Below are 21,060 nucleotides of genomic sequence, written 5' to 3' on the forward strand. Positions count from 1 at the left end.
TTGTGGGACTTGCCTATGGAGAAGCTCCATCTCACGGGAATTTCTGGCAATAAGTAACTCGAGGTGATGCTTATGTGAAATACAGACGGAAACATGAGTGGCTGAGTTGTGTCTTAGTCAGTGGCTGATGGGTTGGTTATTGCCATTGCAGATATGTTGGTGGGACTTTGTAGGAAATGTTTGTGATTTATTCTCCTTGAAATTGTTCATGGTAGCCTTTGGAAGCTCATTAAGCTTCAGTTTCTAAGAGTTTCTAGGTTATCCTATTTCACGGTGATAATTGGTGATATTAAAGCACTCAGAGAATGGATATCTCAGGCCAAATGCTGTTTAAACAGTTTATCATTAATGTATAACCATGTCTCTCCGTCTAGTTTGATTGCAACATGTAGGGAGAGACAGTGAGGGAGATGAAGGAGTCTGCTTTCGGTTCAGCCCGTGGCGTATGCTCCATGCCTTGTGTGTCCTGGCTCTGACTAAGCTGCTCCACTTACTGCCTCATCTGCCCGCCACACCTGCCTGCTGTTTCTGCTGGGTTTCTTTCACTCATTTGCTTGCTTTCTGTCTTTTAAACTTCTCGGCTTTGAAATTTCTCGTGTCTGTTTAGGACCTGCTTCGTGGGGTTTGTTTCCATCTGTATTTCTGGAGTCCTGATTTTTATACTTTGACAAGTTCTCATTGTGTCGGGCACGTTCTGCAGAACTGGAAACAGCCCTGCAGTGATGCAGTCAATATACAGGTAGACTTTATCATGACATCCCTGAGCCTGGAAGTAGTTGACAAGCTTTCTGATTTTTTTTTCTAGCTGAAACACTTTAAGGAACCTTCTCTAAGTTCTTCCCACAATCGCTTCCAAAATAGCATTTAGAAACAGTTCGTTTTTGTTGTTGTTTTCCTTCCATTTCAGGTCTTGGATTGGCAGTTTTAGATGTTTTTGTTTCCATATGTCTTAAAAGCAAAAAAAATAAATAAAATAAAAATAAAAAGTTTAAGAAACAAGCAAGCAAAACAAATAAATACGATTCTGTGCCATTTCCTTATTTGTCTTTAAAATTATAATAAATTAACAAGAAAAAGAATACAAAAGCCATACCTCTCAGCTGTTCCCCATGTGTATTTCTTGGCTTATTGTTCTGCACTGGCTTGGTTATTTTGATCCTACGTCTGAGTTCGATCAGTGTTGTTTTTCTTCAAGGGACTAGAAACTCCTTTTTTGCTCATTCCATCTACTAATATTTCAGGGATGTGACACTAGCAGGTGCCAAATTTCATGTCAAAAATAAAATTTTCAGGCTGATGGAATCCTTGAAACCACAGATCAAGTTTCAGGCCAGTTGAACAAAGCTGTAGAGCATCCATTTGTATCACTCATTCACATAATGAAACCTGTTCTTTTAACTCAGTTCTTGATATATTAACCCTGCAGTTATCCTCATACATAAATGGGAGATGTGTTGCTTTCGTCGGTTATAATAGGATATAACCATATAAATCCCCTGTGCATGAATGGAAAAATAGAGCCCCTTAGGCTACAGGTATCAAAGGTCTCCCCTATACTTACAATAGCCTAATAAGGTTATTTTGGAGGCACAGGTAATTACTCAGGGACTCCCTATAGCTAGTGATTCATTGTTCGCTGCTGAAACATTTCTACATGAATTATGTTTTAAACAAGCAAATCCTTGGCCTTCCCTTTCTTGGGGGGAAAAAAGAGAACCTAAGGGACACAAAATTCCACCATTTTCTGTGTTAAAACGCTGTTTGCTAGTTAAAAGCATCGCGTTATTTGAGCCAATTTAAATGTAGCGTTGTGTTTGGTACTGCTTTGAATACACGAGTGTGTGCTTCTGAATTTCACGTTTTGATGCAAATATTGTTGTTGTGATTAATTTGATATTTAGAAAAGAATGTGGATACAAGATCTCGGTGCTATGAATAAAACAGTCGGAGTTAACTGTCCCTGGGGATAGAATCAATCACTGTTGTAGAAGAGGGTGACATTTAAAAAAGAAACTCAGAAGAAAATGTCATGCTTAAAAAATTAGATTTAAACGCACTAGCTCCTGATTGATTTTTATTGCACTCAGATGGATACACTGATTGATTATCAGGCTTACAAATGTTTAGTACCTTTCTCACTTCTCTAATAATCAGAATAATCTAATTTTCAATGTCATTTAAGTTACTGTATTCAAGGTTATAATAGATCATATTTCTAATAAAACATAGCAATTATGTAATGAATAATACAGAGCTGCTAGGCAGAGTTCAGATTCACCTTCCTCAAAAAAAAAACCACACACACACCACCACCCATGACTGGAAGAGCCGTGCAGGGTGGTGATGTCCTTCGGGTTGGTGGCGCTTTCCCCCGCTGCTGAGCTGAACCCGGGGCGCAATGCCAGGGCTTCCTGGAGCGCTGGTCAGGGCACCCTTGCCATAGCCCAGCAGCATTTCTCAACAGGAAACCCGGGGCAGGTTTGAATGCTTTAATATATGCCTGGGGAAAAATGAGAGCGTGCCAGGTTCTCATGAAGTTCCCTTCATGGTTTGTTTCTCTGCGCTCCCTCTGAATTCTGAGGCCTGTCTGCGGAGAGATACGATCTCGCTGAACTCGAGATGTTTCCTTCTGGCGGCCGCGCCAGACAGCCGACCTCGTGGGTTCCTCTGGGTTAGCTACACAACATGCAGTTTTCAGCCGAGTTTGGTTTTGTGCTCGAGGCTCCGTGCTCATTACTGGCTTCGTCCATTAGAAGCAAGAGTTTTTAATGAGAAATGTGCGTCGCCTCCGATCGTTCTCCATATGTCAAAGCTCAGTTTTGGCACAAGAATTTGTTTTAAGATAGTTTCCTGTTGTTTTTAAAGACCGAGCGGCTTTGCCTGAAAGAAAACATTATTTCATCTGGAAATCACAGCCCAGGAAAGCCAATCCATTTATAACTACCTGGTGTTCTGCATCTTGTAAAGCTGTGTTTGGCTTGCAGTTGTATGGCTAGGAAAAGAGGAACAGGGCTCTTACCCTTCTGACTTGATGGCATCTCGGTTTGTCAAGCATGATTGTGTTGTTTTCAAGATGATTTTTTCCTTGTTTCTTTACTTTTGGCAGAGCTGGCGTGGAGCTTATGCAAAAGGTCGGGTGGTGGTGAACTCTCATCCTGTGCTGCTCCCCCCGAGGCAGCAGCAGGCTGTAATGTGCCCAGCCAAAGGGGAAAAACAACCTCCTGGAGCACAAACTCTTGTCGAGGTCCCCATGTCCGTGCCTGCTGCCATCAGCTCCGGTGTGTGATGCACAGCAAGGCACTGCCTTCATCTGGGGGGTCGGAGGGTCTGCCTCCTCATCCTCTTTTGGGGTGCTAGGTCTGACGGGATTCAGGGTTTTCCAAGGGGACTGTTGTGAAAGCCATTCCTGCACGCTGCCGTAAGCCGTGGTGAGCACAGCTTAGTGAAAGCCGATGGGGAGAAAGGAGGTGCACGGTGTCTGGGGGGAAGTCAGGCATTTGTCCTGATGGATCGGGCTTGGCAGAGGCACTGGCTAAGTGCTTCGCATACTTGACTGGAGTTGTCCACAGCTGCTAACTCGCTGGACTTGGAGATTTTAAACAGCTACATCTGGAATTTGAGTGTCGGGACGTCAAGGGACCAAAGCTTGCACCCCTGCAAGCAACTCGGCTTTGCTGGAAGCCTTGGGTGCGAGGCTGAGCGTCAGCCTCGCCGCACGGGCACGGCACCACGGGTCCTGCCCTTCGGCAGAGCATCGCTGCGAGGGGCCGGAGAGCCCTGCCTGCCCTGTGCTGCCCTCCTCCCTGGGCTTCCCGAGTGCTCCGAGGTGCTTCTGAGGGCCGTGGGCTTAACAAATGGCTTCGAAATACCTCGGGACAGGAGAAGTGTGGTTTCGCAGGAATGCGAACTGACTGGATACGCTGGGAGTTGTCAAAACAGGAACAAAAACAGTTAACTAGTACACAAAGCTACTCAAAGGTCACGGGGATCTCGGGGAGGCAAAACAGCCATGACAGCATTTCGAGTCATGAATTTATAGCTGATTAATCATTATAATACGTGAAAGGTGCTGTCAAACTATCTTCTGGGCGTCTGGGGCAGCAAAGGTCACGCAAGTAATTGGGAAAACGATGCTGTGGGTTGGAGCTTCTTCACCACGGCACACGTTTCTGCCGCCGCCAGCAAAGGGGAGTGTGAGAAGTCGGTGTGAATTTTACCTGATGATCTAGAAACTGCCTAAATCTCTTGGGCTGGATCCCAGCCTCCTCCAAGGCCAAGTGGTGACTGAATTTGGTGGGCCAGTGTCACGACACGCTTGATGTAATCCTGCTCAAGCACAAGAGTTGCCATGTGGCTGCTAAATGAGAGAGCTGGGGGCCTCCAGGAGAAGCTGTTCATGCCTTTGTCCTCAGCTTCAACTACAGCAGGCCCCGCTTCCCTTGAAGAAAGCCATCCATCCCTCCTACAGCTTCAAGAAGAAGGCAGAAAATGTGTCCGAGGCCGAGGAAGGCAGCGGGAGACCTGGCGTGAAGGGAGCAGACAGAGGGGTGGGTAACACTGGAGGGCAGGGGCTGGTCCCTCACGTCAGCACAGCACCAAGCCCTGCCGCGGCTCCCCGGCGGTGTCTGGGTGTGGGAGCACAAGTCCCAGCCTGCGCGTCCGTGGGGTGACGGGGAAGCTGTCCCGGGGAGATGGATGGCAGCAGACGTGCTCAGGCCTGGGCGGGCGGCGCTGGTGGCGTACCCACACGCAGGGATACGCCTCTCTCCGTGCTCCTCACCACACGCACGCCTCATTTGTGTTTGAGTTTCTGTGACTTCAGTGCTTCTGGCGGGGCGAGGGAGCGTCCACACTGTCCCCTGTCGGGAGCTCTTAAATAATGCAGCCGTCGAGTCAGAATTTAGTGCCCAAGTAATGAAATTCATAACCTGAGTTTTCCACAGCAGCATTAGCGGTGACACAGATTCATCACTTTCATATCATCATTAAAAGGCAGTGGAATTGCATCTGGGATTGATGTGATCATATGCATGTAAAGACTGAGATACAAAAAGGTGTGATTGATGTGATATAAGCATAAGCTGTAATCCAGAACTATTCCCACATGCAGCGTGACAGTTCCTGCTCCCCGAGCACTGATGGCTTTGAAATTTACTGTGTAAATGTGTGTGCTCGTGTTTTTATTTAACTCTTTTAAGCATAGTGCTGCCTTAGTCTTTTCCCCTCTTGTTTTGAGTTGAATTATACATGTGGTTGGATCTGCATAACAGGTCAACATTACAGAAATTCTTTATATTTTTGGAGCACTTTATTGTGTTGTCTTACAACGAGTGCAGAAATGCAGCTAGGTCCCATGCAGCCTTAGAAAAATGCAGAAAATATCAAAAGTAGACGGGAAACAAGACGATAAATGTTACTTGGGCTTTACTATTATTACAAAGACCGTCGGAATCGTAGAAAAAAGGTAACAAAAGAACAAAACCTGTTAGTTTTCAGGACATGTTATTTCTCCCCTTCCACTCTTCCTACCTTTCAGTGCTTTGCTCATGAAAAGCAAGGACAGAGCTGGGCCGTTTGGTGGTGGGGGCTGACCAGCAGCTGTCCCTCTGCCGGCCTCTGGAGGGGAAAGGCCCTCAGGTGCAGCGGGAGGAAGAGCTGCGCGGTGGCAGCACGGGAGCCGTGTCCGGATTCCTGCCTGAGTTATCTCCTTGCATCTGGGAGCTCTTGGCAGCTGCTCCCAAGGCCGGCCTAAATAACGTGTTTGTCTTCCATGAGGAGCTCAAAGCTATTGAGATAAGTAGTTGCTGAGGCCGCCTGTTTAGCAAATTTGTCAATCGTGGAGCTATAAGTAAATGGGGCTTTATTACAAAGGCTTATTGCTTTTTGCGGTTGTGTAGGAGTTTACATAATTTTCTAAGGAGCTCTTTTATCTCCCAAGTACAGCAGTGATTAGGATTTACTTCTGGAGTGCGGCAGCAGTTGGGAGCACTCGAGCTGTTCGTGTTGGCCCTGGACGTTTTTTCAGTGCCTGGGCCTGATTTGTGCCCTGCCCTGGGACCCGGTGAACAAGGCAGGGCACCGGTGTTAGGGGAGTGTTTGTCAGAAGGTGGGGGCATCCATCCAACTCCCCCAGACCTGCCTACCCTGCTAGCACCGAGCCTTCACAAGAAGGCGCCTCTTTGCCTTTCCTGTTCACTTTTCTGAGTCTCTGTTACTCCAGACGTGAGAACTGATGGCGTTTGAGGATAGGCTTTAAACCATCAAGGTGCTCAGCATCCCCGCCCTGACCCAGCAAAGCACATAACTGACCTCACTGTGGATCTTTTCGCACGATTCAAGTCAAGTGCATCCTTAAAACGTTTGCTGGAGCAGGGTCAGAGTCCTCTCAGTTGCAAAGCCAAACCTTTGGTCAGAAAGGTATAGGTTGGTCGTCCTCACCACCTGCCAGGTGCACCAGTCACCCTGTCAGAATTCCGGGCACTGGTCTAAATATCACGAGCGTTTGAACACGGGTGGATGTTGGTGTTATTTTCTGTTTGGTCTTTGAGGTCTTTAATATTGATACTGAGTCTTTGGGGAGAGGGATTGATTTGGTTTGGCTTTGTTATAAAGCCTGGGTTCCTTGTGCATCTGGTTATGCTTAAAATGTTAGCTCTAGCTAACATCAAGCCTCTTGATGAAATACACAAATACTGGCAGTGCTGCGGACACAGACCCATCTCCTGGGCACCTCTTGTAAAATGAAGCTATTTTCGTTAAAAGAACAGAGCAGCATGGTGATGGCGCAGCTGTCATATTTTATTACAGGACACAAATATGAGGGAAATCAATTACAGAACAAGTGCAGCACAATGCATATTTTTAATAATCCCCCACAACTCGGCAAAGGTAGAAGGCTGATCTGAGTGCAGGAGCAGATGGCAAGCAACTTTAGATAGCTTCACTGCAATTTTTTGCTCTTTCAAGTGTTTGTGCTTCTCCTTTGATCTTCAGATCTTGAGTTTAATGTTTCATCTTCTTTCACTGACTGTTTTCAAATTTAACTTCCCTCATATAATTTTTGCTGGGTGGAGTTTGTATTAAGTACAGGGTTGGTTACATCCCATGTTGTGAAATCTAAAAAAGAGAGACCATTACTTTCTTCAACATGGTTCACATCCAATAAAATACCAACTACGTCACTGCAGAGAATTTCTCCACGCACAATTATAGTGATACAATGAAAAAATCCCACCGCACAAGGTTAATAAGAGGCTCACGGTGCATTTGAAATTGTGGTAGACTTTCCTGGAGGGTAGACAGTATGGAACTATCGATAAAATGTCCACAACAAACACATATGGAAATTTGCTTTCACCGTTATCCCATTAAATTCAGTTTATGCAGATGAGTAATTGAGCTTGTGAAAGTATTCTCTGTGCATATTACGTTTTTATCTCCACTTGTATAATTCATGTTTAAAAAGTTGCAGTGTTTTGAAGTAGATCAACAAGCATAACACGGGGTGATCTGAGTAACCACATGTGATCTGTGCTTGTTCTTCTACAGCTGTCAGAAATGATAGGAACAAAAAGAAGAAGGAACCTTCAAAGCAGGAGTCCACAGAAAACTATGAAATGACAGCAGAGTTGGATGATCTCACTGAGAAGATCCGAAAAGCTCACCAGGAAACCTTCCCCTCGCTCTGCCAGCTGGGAAAATACACTACAGTAAGTATGGTTTGATGTATTCTGGATTCAGGTGGGTCATATGAGTTTTGGATTAGAGACTTCTGATGTTTGAAATGGGTGCAGATGTACATGCAATCTGTGGATCTCCTTAGCCATGCAAAAAGTGTGTATCTGCATGGAAATACGTGCACTTAACTGTAAGCGTTACTTAGCAGTATTATACAGAAAGCTACAGACTGAAAGACTAGTCCAGAAAAGAGACAAGCTTGGAGTCCGTGAGTGAATTACATACCAGCATTGATCAGAAATTTGTTGGCTTCCAAAAACATGTTTATGCTTGTGCATCAGTAGATGGCTACTTTGCTGGTGGAGAGAGTTTGTAAATGGTACTGGTAACAGTCCCAAGGCTACCATGGTCAAGGAAAATGGGAAATGTCTAAATAAACCAGTTTCCAAAATGTTTATTTGTGCTGTATTCCTCTTCTAGTCTACCAAAATACCCCAAAGCAGCCAATGCTTTTGCTGCTTTTTAGAAATGAAAAATCAGCTCCAAGTCAAGAAGGTCAGTGCAGTAGGAATTTCTCCAGGGGGTGATGACTCAGGGAAATACACTTTTTTTAATACAAATACAAGAGAAAATACAATGTCAAGTTTGCCAATGCAGTAACGAAAGAGATGCCAAAAGTTAATGGTAGGCAGTACTCAGAGTCCTATCAGTAGATGAGTGACTTTGCTGGTCTGTTGTTGCTGTCAGTTGTAGCAGCACCGCCTGTTCCAGAGGGATGTGCCAAACGTCCTGCTCTCAGATGTGAGGCTGGGAGATGAGTGGATGGCTGGGCCAAGCAGCTGTCTGCCTGCACAGTCCTGGTCCCCTGCCCCCAACAGACACCAGAAACCCAGACCTAGAGGCCAGGTGAAAGCTCTGTCACTGAGTTCCTCTGCATTTTTCAGAAAACACCCCGCTACTGAAACAAACATTGCATTTCTCAAAGAGTACTTTAGGCAAGATGAGTGGCGTGAATATTCAGTGAGCAGGGTGCTGTGTTATGGCATTCTTGGCTATTTATTAAGGTCAGTTCAAAAATCTCAGATCTAGGTGTAAGATTTTGAATTTAAGTGCAAGAAAAGCAGATACACGTGTTGTGACATTAGGGAAGAGCATATTTTTCACATCACCGAAAGCAGCGTGTTTGTTTTCACAAACATTTTTCACATTTAATTTCGAGACCTGCATAAAATTGTTGGCACTGGGGAAGGCTTCTGTCCTCTGCATGCTTCTCTGGTGCTTTCTCTGCTCATGTTAGATGTAGTCAAAACAATCAATGCCGGCGTGCTGGTAAATACTGCCGTAGTAGGCAAGCACAGTCAGACCCCCGGGGACTAGCGCAGCATGCGAGGCTGGAAGCTCGAAAACAGCCAGCTGGTGACATAACCAAAGGCAGGGCTGGGGGCTGGGGGATTCATAGCGTGTCTTTTCAAGGAAATTCCTGCCTTAATGCCTTCCACCCCTCCCCACAGCACGTGTGGTTGTGTGCCTTCATCCTGAAGGGAATAAAATCTTCCAAGCAGGCTCTCACACTTCTGCTAATGCACGAGCGCTTCTGGACAAGTGTGAAAAATCTTCCCAGTTCAAAGGCAGTGAGTCTGTGCCTCGCAGAAGAGGTGATCGGGTGTCCACAGCTGGGACACGTAGCCAGACGGGTATGCATGCCAGAGTTTATTGCTCACGGGCTGCCTTGCAAATGCCCTGGCTATCCCAGAATAATGTATCATATGCCTCCAAATGGGAGCGCGTTGGTGCGTGCTGGTGCGCTACCTCTGAGCTGGAAGAGCGCTACGGCGGGTGTGGTGGTACCTAGTGCTGGTGATTGACCAGGCTCTGGGTGGTTGAAAGATAAACCTGGGCACCTATATGCTTGCATTACGTATTGGATGCTTAAGGGCCATTAATATTTTAGCTCTTGAGATGATACACGTGGAAACTGGAGAGGGTCTTGTCACGAATGAAGGCGTATCATACTGCTGATGCCTTCACTCTTGGGTTCCTGTTGACCTTCCCGGAGAGTTGGTGTCCCTGAAGAAATTTCAGAGCCTGCACTGAGAGCACCTGGATTTCCATAACGGATGAATCTGAACTGTCAAGGAGTCCCAGGTAACCCCGAACCCTCTCTGAGGCTGAATATTGCTCATTAATAACCCACTCATTAACAACCCACACCGTCTCTGAGGCTGAATGGTGCTCATTTCTGTCACAGGACAGATTGAACAACTTGGTGAAAGAGACCTGTTTTTATTGTTGGTCTTCTGGAAGTCCATAGCGGTTAGCTGCACATGGCTAAAGTCCCTGCCACTTCGTCATGTTTTGGTACTGCACAAGTTGCAATAACAAAATTATACAGGAAGAGTTATTTTTGGCTTACCTTGAGAGCTACACAGCTTCCTTCAACAGCTGCGTCAGAACTAGTAGTGGTGGTGCTAAATATTAACTGTCCTCTCGCGTCGTTCCCATAATCTCCGTGTGAAATGCGGGGTATTTAAATCTCTCTTCTAGCTAAGGTCTGGCAGCCACTCCAGCATTTGAGATAGGAATTCAGCGTAACAGCTCGTTTTTGTGAGTGTTATCTTTGCCTGGCTTTGAAAGGGACAAAGTGCAGCACTCCCACAGTTGCTTGCACCCAATAAAGGACCTCGGGGATTGAAATATTCTTGAATATCCCTGTGGCTGGAGTAAGGGGGCTTCATCTCCAGCTGTCTGTCAAGCGAGGGGAGAAGCCTTCCTGTAGGCACGGAGGATCCATGACTTGCAGGATGCAGAAGGTATTTGTGCTGATGGAGAGGGACACAGCTTCAGTACTCAGGCACAACAACATGAGCTGGTGGCAGGATTCAGGTGAGAGTTTTTCGTTCTGAGACACTTGAAATAGAGATCAGAAGTCAAAAACAGCACACGACCCTTCTTCTAAATGCTGAGCCCAAGGAGAGCTAGAAGCATGCGATGCTTCTAGCATCATTGCTCTTGACAGTAACAAGCTAGTACAAGTAGAAAATAGCCAGTCGTGCTTTCCTGCCTGGTCCTGCAGGCTAACATTCACGCAATGTGGTGCAAAGCGTATGGATTGCTTCTGTAACCTTACAGGGTAGGGTTTTTGTTTGGTTTTAAGTGAGAGGCGAGAAATGAGCACATTTTTTCAAAGTGGATTCACCTGAATTTCATGAGCTTTGCACTTGCGTAATGATAGGAACTGTGGACAGAAGAATCTGCTCCGTACGTGCAATTCCTGTACACCTTTGGTTATGCGATCTTTTGGACCGATGTAAAACATGGTTTTGTTTGTTGCTGGAAAGAGCAAAGAATGTAAGTATATGAGAGTGGAATAAAAAAGAGCTTGCAGAGATACAGCCATAAAAAAAAATAAAAATCTGTTCAGACATTTAGCTTGCATATCCAACTCCTCTTCTTGGCCACCACAGCCTGCATTTCCTGCAGGAAAGGTTATGTGGCTATTTTTTCCCATTGTGTATTTTTACCTGCTCAAAGAAAGGTTTTGGAAAAGCAATTTCAATTACCTTTTTTATATCCATCTGCTCTTTAAAAAGAAAGAGTCCCTATCTGTAATAATTACTGTGCTTTGCATAGTTAATAAAAGTCTACTTAAAATAATGGGGGAATAGCACTTGTATTAAATTCCCTGGGTCATTTGACTTAACAGTTGCATTTGGTAGGCAGGGGCAAGTATAGTTCTGTCGATGATGAGAATCAGCAAGCTGTTTAAACGTAATGGATTTCAAAAGTCCATCATAAATAGATCTGTTTTATTACTGTCAGCCAGGTAAGAGAAAGTGCCCTAGTAATTTCTCTGGAGATGTCATACTTTATAGTATAATTGAGTGTAACTATACTGCTTGTCCCTTGGGACTGGCATTATTTGTAAGTCTACAGCTGTGTTACATCCAGCCTCGTGATAAAGAGAGGATAAAACAGAAAATAATTTTTACTCTGTGGACCGACCTTGCTTCAGGTTCTCCCAGGTTGCTCTTTGCTGGCTGGAAGCGGAGGCGTCTCCCCCCTCGGTGGTATTTTACTCTTTGTAAGTCCTTGGCGTGGAAGTTACACACCTCGTGCTCTGTGCCACCGGAGAGGACACAGATACCCCGATGCTGGAGTGGAGCAAAGTGTGCTGTGCTCCTTGGTGGAGCGGCAGGAGCTGCAGTGCATCGCTGCTTTTACTAAGGAGGCGTAGCAAGTGTTCGTGATTAGGGGCTAGTGCCCCTGCGAGCCTTGTTTCATTTGTAAAGTGGATTTTAAAGACAGTAGGGATTCTGCTACTGTGTATGTTTCTGGGAGTACCTCGTCCTGTATTGTTAATGTGGAGACGGAGCAGCCCGCAATGAAAAACAAAAATGATGGAAAAAAGGGGATCAATTTATGTGGCAAAAATGGCTGTTTAATTGGATTTCATAGCAAGGTTGGGCTTTTCCACTGATAAAGATGTCACTAGGGTGTATTACAGTATTGTTCTGCCATATGTGCACTGGTGCAAAGGCCTGAAAAACATGCAAGACTGCTCCTGGAAAGGACACCCAAAAAACTGCTTCAGGAAAATATTCAGGAAAAGTCATAGCGTCTGCATGTTTTTCACAGCGTGGTTAGAGGAGATCCCCAGGCAAATTTAATCAAAGTTTCCATTTCTAATGTGCATTTTATTAACCCTGTGTTCTGTTGTTGAAGCTATACATTGATACTGAGTCAGTTTTGGTTTTACACAGTCAGAAATGCTGCTAAAAATCTAGCGATCCTCCATGATGCTTGCGACCACATCCATTACCGAATGAAATGTTAAAAGTCGTCCCATTTGTAGCATCTCAAAGATAATGTGTAAACCACATTAGACCCAATGCCGAGGATCTGGCAACCAGCATAATAAAACACCAGGTTATTTTGTGTTTTATTAACTGCCCCTTCTTTTCAGTTTGCATAATGGTGAGTTAGATTTACATTTGTTAGGACGGCCGTGCATTACTCTTAATAGAAGACATGTCAAACTTCCCGTTGCCAGTACTGTAGCATGATAAAGTAACCTCATATGATACTGATGAAGATTTCGTTCACACTTGCTGGTTTCATGCAACGTCTTTTTTTCCAGATGGATACCCTATTGTAAAATGATTTCCTGCTTTAGGCTCTGCTTTGTGTAGCTCTACGCTATGCCATCTTTCTATGAACTGGATAAACTGCCTATTAAATTTAATTACAGCCTGAATGACTGCACATCTTGATCTTATTTTTCCTCCAATGTACTGTATTTCACCAAGGTCCTTGAGGATGAAATAAAATAAATCTGAAGGATGCATACTCCAGTAGCCGAAAGAAATGTTTCAAAGGGCATTACAATGACTGTTAACCCATTAGTTTTGGACCATTTTGAAGGCAATTCTTTAGGTTTAGCATTATAAAGACATTTTCTCCTATCTTTTTGACTGTCATTTAAAAAAAAAAATAGAAATTGTTCCCAGAATAAAAATTCAAATAGAAGTGGTGAAGTTAATTTCTTATCCCTTAAGAAGGAGGGGAGCAGGGCAGAGCACGTACGCACCTTTAAACTCTTCATCATGATTAGCATTTATTTTTTGTAATAGTGGCCTAGTATAAATATTTCTGGATGGAATCTCTACTCCATTGCAAGTGAAGGTGAATGTCAGGTTGGTGGCCCCCCGGGACCCATCGTGGCTTTCCGGTGCGTGACTGGTGGTGGTGGTGGAGGCAAGGCAGCAGGGGACAGGGTGAGGCAGCGAGAACGGGGGCCTGGTTACAGCATCTACAGCCCATGTCCTCCCTCCCACTTCTTCCGTCTGTCCTTCCTGTGAAAGAACCAAGGAAAGGCGGTGGCCTCCAAGGTGACAAACCACTTGGGTGCAGTTCTGGCTGGTGGAGAATTCCTTCCACTCCTTGACTCCTTTCCGTTCCTTGACTCCCGTGAAGGTCTCCCGCTGTTTCCAAGGGGGTAGATGTCCTCACCACCAGCAGTGTCAGTGGTAAGGTCACCGGAGATGTTTCCTCCGAGGAAGTGCAATCCATGTAAGCTGAAAGCTTTTTGATGGCTTTTTACCTGCCATGTCTGTTAGTGTCAAGTTGACTCCTCTTGTTGAATTTTATAGATAAGATGTACGATCACAAGCAATGCTGGATCCAAATGCTGTCAAAACAGGAAAGTGTTGCATGTAGGAATGGAGGAGAGGAACATTGGGTATTTCAGAGCTCCATCTTCATCTGTGTTTTGAATCACAGATGGGTTGGAGGTGACTCTGGAGGTCTTTTTTTGAGTCAAGGTCAACTCTTGAGTTGAGTCCAACTTTTGTTAGACTAATCAAATAAATGACAGAAGCTTTTGAGTCAGCCAGGTCTTGTCTAACATCCTCTTCATGTTTAACTTATTTAAGGGTTAAGTGCTTTGTTTGAATGTACAAAAACACGGATTTTCGTGTTAAGATACATGAATCTGTGGTCACTGAAAGATGCAGCAGGAACGTCTTTGTAACACTTCAAACAGGAGGACGCATATTGGATACCCATCAAATGAGCACATAGCACTCATCATCACACATGGTGTTTCTTGTAACGTTGTGTAAAGAAATGTTGTTTAATTCATGGGAGACCTTAGCTTGAGAAAGCTGTAAAACCCTCGCAGAGCCACAGAGCAGATAAATTAAGTAGAACTAATTTGCTGAGATCTTAAGTATGTGAAACTATGTTCCAAATGTTGTGCTGCTTTTTCCAGATGAGGACCCAATATTCTTGTTCCACTGTTCATTTTATTTTCTGGGGTAAAACTGTAAATTGTCTCTCTCAATGCACTTATTATATAATGGCAAGGAAGAATAATGATAGTGGCATTTGAAAATGCTTAAGTTCATTTGTATTCCTTGTACAGATGGCCTCTGCAATCATAAGTAACAGAGAAATATCCAAGGAATTTTCAGGCGATTAATCCAAGTTTAAAAACAGCATCATCCCAACAGCAAACTGCAGAAATTGCCTGGAATGTTAATAGAGAGCACTTCTAGAAGGAATACTCGGTTGTTGTTTCTTTCCCTTGAAAATCACTTACTGAAAGGGATGTTTTTGATTTATGGTGCCTTCTGGCTTTCTTTCCAGAACTCCAGCGCAGACCATCGGGTTCGACTGGACCTTGGGCTCTGGGACAAATTCAGTGAACTTGCGACAAAGTGCATTATTAAAATAGTGGAATTTGCAAAACGATTGCCAGGCTTTACAAGTTTGACCATTGCAGACCAGATAACTCTACTTAAAGCAGCCTGCCTGGACATACTGGTACGTACCTTTATATATATATATATTAATATTACTGCAGTACTGATTTATTTTCTAGTTCACTCTGTTACTGTAATTGACAGAAGGTTAAATACTGCCCCAGCTTTATGGTTGCATACTTACCGGTACAGTCACGAGTGCACTCTAACAAGTCTAATAATATTGGTTATATAGGATGACTGTACTTCTCAAGATGTGTATTAAGTCCTTACAATTTGTGGACTTCAACAGAGCTGAAAGAAGGGCACATTTTGGTGTTGCAGCACTGAAATATGTACTACTTCAGAAAAATGTCCCCATTGTTAACACTGTGACTGTTTCCTTCCTTCTCCTCCTCCTCCCTCCAAAACATCGTGCAGGCAGCACTGTGTATAGAGTATCTAGGAGGAAGTCCTCTTTGTGAAGTTTCAGGAATGCACTGTATCTGTAGTCTGGTGATTTGAGGAACCAGACACAAATATTTAGAGTGATTTTTTTGCAGGTTGTGATGTTGGAACCTGATGTTCCCAGAGCCTGGCAGGCACAAAGCCTTTGGTACACAGAATTGCCTGCTTTCAGGAGTGCTACCCATGGAATTAGACTCTAGGGGACTTTGTACAAATTTGAGCAAAATGTCATTTAATTTTAAATAGGCAAGCATACAGTTTACAGAAGGAAACTATGCAGATAGGCTTGAAGTTTTCCTCCAGAGCTTGCCACTGGGTCAAGGCAAGCTATCTTCCCTTTGTCTGCAGTTGTTTCTGTCACGCTGACCTTCAGAGGAGCCCTCTGGGATCTTATCATTTCTTTATAAAGACCTTAGAGGTCTTCAGGCTTTTAATGGCAAATGTGCTCTTTATTGTTGACCGTAGCCATAGCTTTAAGTAAAACAGTTAATTCTTTAAATGTGTTTTAAAGATATCAAGTGTGTTTTATACATCTTTCAAATGTCTTCTTCTGAGAATAAACCTTCTGGTCCTTACTGAACCAGGTGACTTTTCAGTACGGCCAGGAAGCCCTTTGTAGGATGGGTACTGTAGGTATATTTTTTGGCATAACACGGGAGTTTAACCTGCAGAGTTTGAGTTAAAGTAATTAATCTTCGAATTTCTAAAAGTGCATTGCTTCAAACAGGATCATATTGAGGAAGACATTAACTGCTGTGACCTTTTCCTCTTGTGCTGTCAAGAGCTGTTTTGAAGAATCGCATCTAGAGGACATTGATGTAGGAGGAAGAGTGGGTGGGAGAGGGGCAGGGATATTATTCTTTGGCCTATGAAAAAAGGGAAAGCTGAGGTTGCCCTGCAGTGCTCAAGGTTCACCTCTCATTGTCCGCTTCGTCCGGGCACTCATTCAGCCCAGACTGTCTCCTCGTTATTGTGTGTGGTCCCTCCACAAGACAGAGCCATTTATTCCCAATCTCATGCCTGTCATCATTAGCTCTGGTATGATAAGGTGCAGTTACGTTCCTCTTACACTGAAAGGCATGCAATTACTTATAAAGTTTGGCATTTCCTCAAATGTATTCTGCCAGAGGTACAGGAAGAGAATTGCTTTGCATTTGCAAACTACAGAAAATACCCAAAAATGGTGGTGCAGAGAAGGGGTCAAGATATAACAAAAAACTGTGCAATCAAACTCTTTAACCCTAAAACTTGAGGCCTTAAGCAGCTTCCCCCTGCTTGGAGCTGCCATTTACTGTGCCTGTAGCTACTGGAAAAATAATCATAATCTAATTCCGTAACTGCAAAGGATCCTGTGAGCTCCTGAAGCTATTTTTTGGGAGCAGTTACCAGAGCATCAAGTATGCCTGGCCCCCCACATGGTGTGGGATCCCCTGGTAGTTCTGCGTCTTGCTTACCTCATGCAACCTGGATGGGTGTTATCAAGTATTTAGGGGAAGCTTTTCTGCTGGCATTTTTGTCAGAAGAGTCTCACAGAAGCATAGGACATTTAGAGTTGGAAGGAGCCCACGAGGATTGTCAAGTCCAACCCATGACTCAACCCAAGACTGATAAAGTTATAGACAAAGGTACAGGTCTAGATAAAGGCACTTCACAGACCTTGATCAAGGAGGTTAAATAAAAGCTTAGTTGCCAGAACGGAAAAAGAATATTAATAATGAAGCAGGTAGTAAATGATGAGTATATTTCAACTAATCCATGGATAGAAAGGGTTGATTCTTTTTTTTTTTTTTTTTTTTTTAAACATGATCCACTGCTTCGGTTCTGGGGGAACATGTCAGCATTCAAGCTGTACTTACAAATTTTCCCGAGGTCTGCAATTCCTGACCACCCTTCTTTATTTTTGACAAAACTGGAGGGGGTGGCACACCTGAGCAAGCAGACATAGCCAGTGCCATAGCTCCCCGTAGCAGGGAAGGGCTGAGGCTTTTTCAGAAGCGGGAGCAGGTAAGGTGTGTGTGCTGCGAAGGGTCCTAACTTTCCTGTGCGGCACTTATACAAGCTTTATGCGACTACTTTATGTGCTGCTTAAAAAGAAAAAGGGATAATTACCACCACCGCTGCCACAGTAATGTGCCGTGCGCGCACGGTCTGTGAAATGCCCATAGCCATTAAACCCATATCACCTGCACATAATCTGAATCGCAGTGCGGCTCTGTATCTTTATTTAAGCTAAATTTCAGTACCTTCAGCACTGTTTTCCATACAGCCTGCTTCCCCCCAGCGAGCTGGCTCTCCTAATCACGAGGAGCATCCTGAGTGCTCTGTGTTGCCGTACGCCCGCAGCGTGAGCACGGGCACTTAGTGCCTGCTGGTAGCCCCCGTGCGTGCTGCAGGTGCCTTTCTGCAGCCACCCCGTCCTGCACCCCTGTTTAGGGGCAGGGTCTCGTTGCCCCAGAGCGAATTGTAAGCGTTTATAAGCCTCGTCAAGGGCTCGGTTGGATCTTGCAGCCTTCGATGCCGAAAAGTCCTGACACCCCGACAGAGGAGCCACTGCCAGGAACTTAATAAGCTCTATTGGATTTGGGTCAAGGAATCGTTTTATATACAAACAAACAAAAATTCTGGAAGGGAAATAGCATCAGGCCTCACAAGATAGTTGAAGGCGCCAATTGAGAACGGTGGAATTTATGTTTGCTCTGGAGCCAAAGGTTTCGGGGGTAAATATTACTAAAATTCAGTCAGTAACCCTCGTAAAAGTGACTGCTTCTGTCTGCTCGTCCGCTGGCCCCGCAGCGGGAGCACCAGCAGCCTCGTTTTGTTCTGGCAAGGCGAATGTGGAAGGAGTCCAGAGCTCAGTCTCCCTTAAATCTGATGGATAAAGCCCTAAGCCCTTGAATGCTCATCCCTGGTAATGTCATTTTTAAACTTCTGTTGTAAAATCCTGCACGTAAACACGGAGCAACCTGTGCTGATGGGCACGGAGCGCCGGGGAGCTTTGTTCACCTGCTGCCCCGCCACAGGTCACCTGCTTGGGAAACCATCCCGCCCGGCTCAGGCAGCCAACGTGGAGAAACAGGATTTCTTACAGAAAGCCCGGCTTACCTAACAGATCTCTTTCAAGCAGGTAACAATTTTATGGCAGCACGATTTTGTAAGTGCAGCTTTCTGGATATTTCTGGTTTCATGTGACCGGTAGGGATGTGTCTTTTTTTCTTTTTCTTTTTTTTTTTTTGTTTTTGCCTTTTTGTGACTGACTCATAGACACTTGAAGATATGTTCTTTAAAACAAAGGGTCCTTTAATCATGGGCAAGAACCTTATTTATGGCTGCAAGTGGCATTTAAGAGCAGAGTGACAGCTCAAATACTTGGCTTAGTTACAAAATCTGAACAGCGCTGAGGACATTAGGAGGATGTCTCCTAGACAGTTTAAAATGGAGAAAGATACAGTGATTTCTTATTTTGAAGTGCTGACATTTCCCATATGTTCTTCAGTGAATATGAGCTTGAAATCAACTTCACTTTGACACTGGAAGTTTGCCCAAGAAAGGTTTAAGAGCAACTCAGCAATATCCATAGCGTTTCACAGATCTTGATGAAGGGCATAAATTAGAAAGAAAAAAAAAAAGAAAGAAAGAAAAAGAAAAAGAAAACATTTTAAATGATCTGTCTCAGAGTTTAATAACAGTGTGTTGTGGGATAATGTAGAAGGAATGCAGCAGAAACCTGAGACCTGATTGCTCCAGTCAAGTTAAGTGCGCTGCAGAAAGCACATGCTTGAGCCTCAGCTGTGCGGGTGCCCCGTCTGAGCCGCTGCGGGCTCATCCAATTAAAGGCTCAAGCAGCATTTCGGTACCAAAGCCTCAAGGCTGCCTTTTGCGAGGAGCCCTCCCCGTCGCTGCCTGCGCCTGGCAGTGACTGCATTCTGTGGGCCTCGTGGGTTTTGATTTCTGCAAGGCCCCTGGAAGCTGCTGCTGTGTCCAGTGTCTCTTTAGGATGCCTTCTGGAGATACCAAAGTGTAGGCAAGGGTGAACTTCAGGGGAGAGAGCTGCCAGCGGTTACTGGCAGCGTAGACCGTGGCAAACATGTTTTCTTTTATTGAGGGGGTGCCACGCTTGGTAACATTAATTCCTGCTGATAATCCTCAAACACACTTTGGTGATTACCCAAAACCTTTGGCGTTACCATCAGCCTTTTCAGATCACTTATTTTAGAGGGGATTTGTGGTTAGTGAAGAATCTGAGTGTGCGTGTTCATATTTGTGCCTATCTTGGTCATTGATTCAAATGAGTTCAAGAGTTTATTCCAATCTGGGGGCAGGGGAGCGATGTAAAACACATCTGGCCAACCGCAGAGAGTCCCGGTGCTTCGGCGTGTACCCACCACGTGAGATAAGGGTATTACTCAGATGCAAAGCAGCTCAAGAGCCTTCTGCAGAAATACGCCCCATTAAGTCTCTTACCAAGGAATTTTAAAAGAGAAACAAGAGCTTCCCAGTAGGTCTCTCACATGCCGTATCCTCCTCGCTCTCCTCCCTGCTTATTTGGGGCAGTGTTGCCAGGCAAAGATGAAAGTGGGAGAGCCAGCCCCAGCCTGGTCAGCTGCCAGGCGGCGGGGGCCTCTGACTCAGAGCCCGGGTAGTCAGAGAAGCAATTAAAATTCTCCCTGTGCTCAGTTACATTTGTGTAAATCTGTGCAGTCCAATCCTTAAAACAAAGTGAGATGACTGCATGGGACATAAATGCAGCCGGGCCCTGGAGAAAAAAGGGCCGCAGCCTTAGCTAAATCAGCTGGACTTCGCAAGATTTCGGCTTGGATTGGCTTGGTTTGGTTGCATTCGGTGATAAGCCGCCTCCCACCTCTGGTTTTCGAAACATGAGGCACTGAGATATGTTACACAGGCATGCCACAGGATGGATGTCCTGTCCTGCACCTCCCTGTCCTCCTGCCAGCGGGACAGGGAGGTGGCGAGAAGGTGCTCAAGGGAAGGAAGTGGACGAAGAGCAGCAAGGACTCCTGACTCACAGGTCACCCTGTCCTGCCGCCTGGGAAGGATGAGAGGAGCAGTGGCCTCGCAGCTGCAGTCAGCAGCGAGGATCTCGCCATCTCGAGGTGGCACCCGGGGCAAGCCCCATGCAATCCCGAGCAGTGGAGAGGAAACGGGCAAAGCACAAATGTGTGTGGAGATCATCTTAACCAGCGTATAGCTACGGTGTCAGCATCTGACAACTGGCCATACAGTGGCCTGAAGTCAGGTTCATCTTCGGTTAAAAAATCTGTGAGGGAAGTAGGCTGGTATTTCTGAGCAAGCAGTACTGCTGCGCTCTAGCAGACGTCCTGCCTGGGTGTGCAGCAGCACTTCCCAGCTCCTGCACCCATCTGAAGGAGAGCCCAGCAGCCTGCGGGCACGCGGGAGGCACCAGGGGACAGGGAACGTTGCAGCAGGCAGGGATGGTGTTTTATTCAAGTTGGTGATGACTGGGAGTTACCTCCTGTGCCTTTGCTTCTTTGGCTGCTTTTCCATTTTGTCCTTGCTCCAACGGAGCACTTGTTCACTTGCTGCACACCTGGCTGTGTTAGTGCAGCAGTATTTTCTGTGGTTTGCTCTCAGGGCAGAAATGAAGGAACCCCCAAGCACAAGGTACAATCTGCCTCTTTCACCACCTCGAAGCTCT

The 21,060-nt window shown here is 45.2% G+C and overlaps 1 protein-coding gene across 3 annotated transcripts in view; it reads left to right on the forward strand.

The window, feature by feature from the left end:
* Positions 1 to 21,060, forward strand: part of RARB (retinoic acid receptor beta) — a 282,674-nt gene that overhangs the window by 255,900 nt on the left and 5,714 nt on the right. For all 3 annotated transcript variants that reach the window (XM_032180618.1, XM_032180619.1, XM_032180620.1), the window contains 2 exons: positions 7,549 to 7,709; positions 14,824 to 15,000. In XM_032180618.1, coding sequence (XP_032036509.1) covers positions 7,549 to 7,709; positions 14,824 to 15,000 — 338 coding nt within the window. The remainder of the gene's footprint in view (positions 1 to 7,548; positions 7,710 to 14,823; positions 15,001 to 21,060) is intronic.

This window comes from Aythya fuligula, chromosome 2 (genome assembly GCF_009819795.1).
Source record: "Aythya fuligula isolate bAytFul2 chromosome 2, bAytFul2.pri, whole genome shotgun sequence".
NCBI lineage: Eukaryota > Metazoa > Chordata > Aves > Anseriformes > Anatidae > Aythya > Aythya fuligula.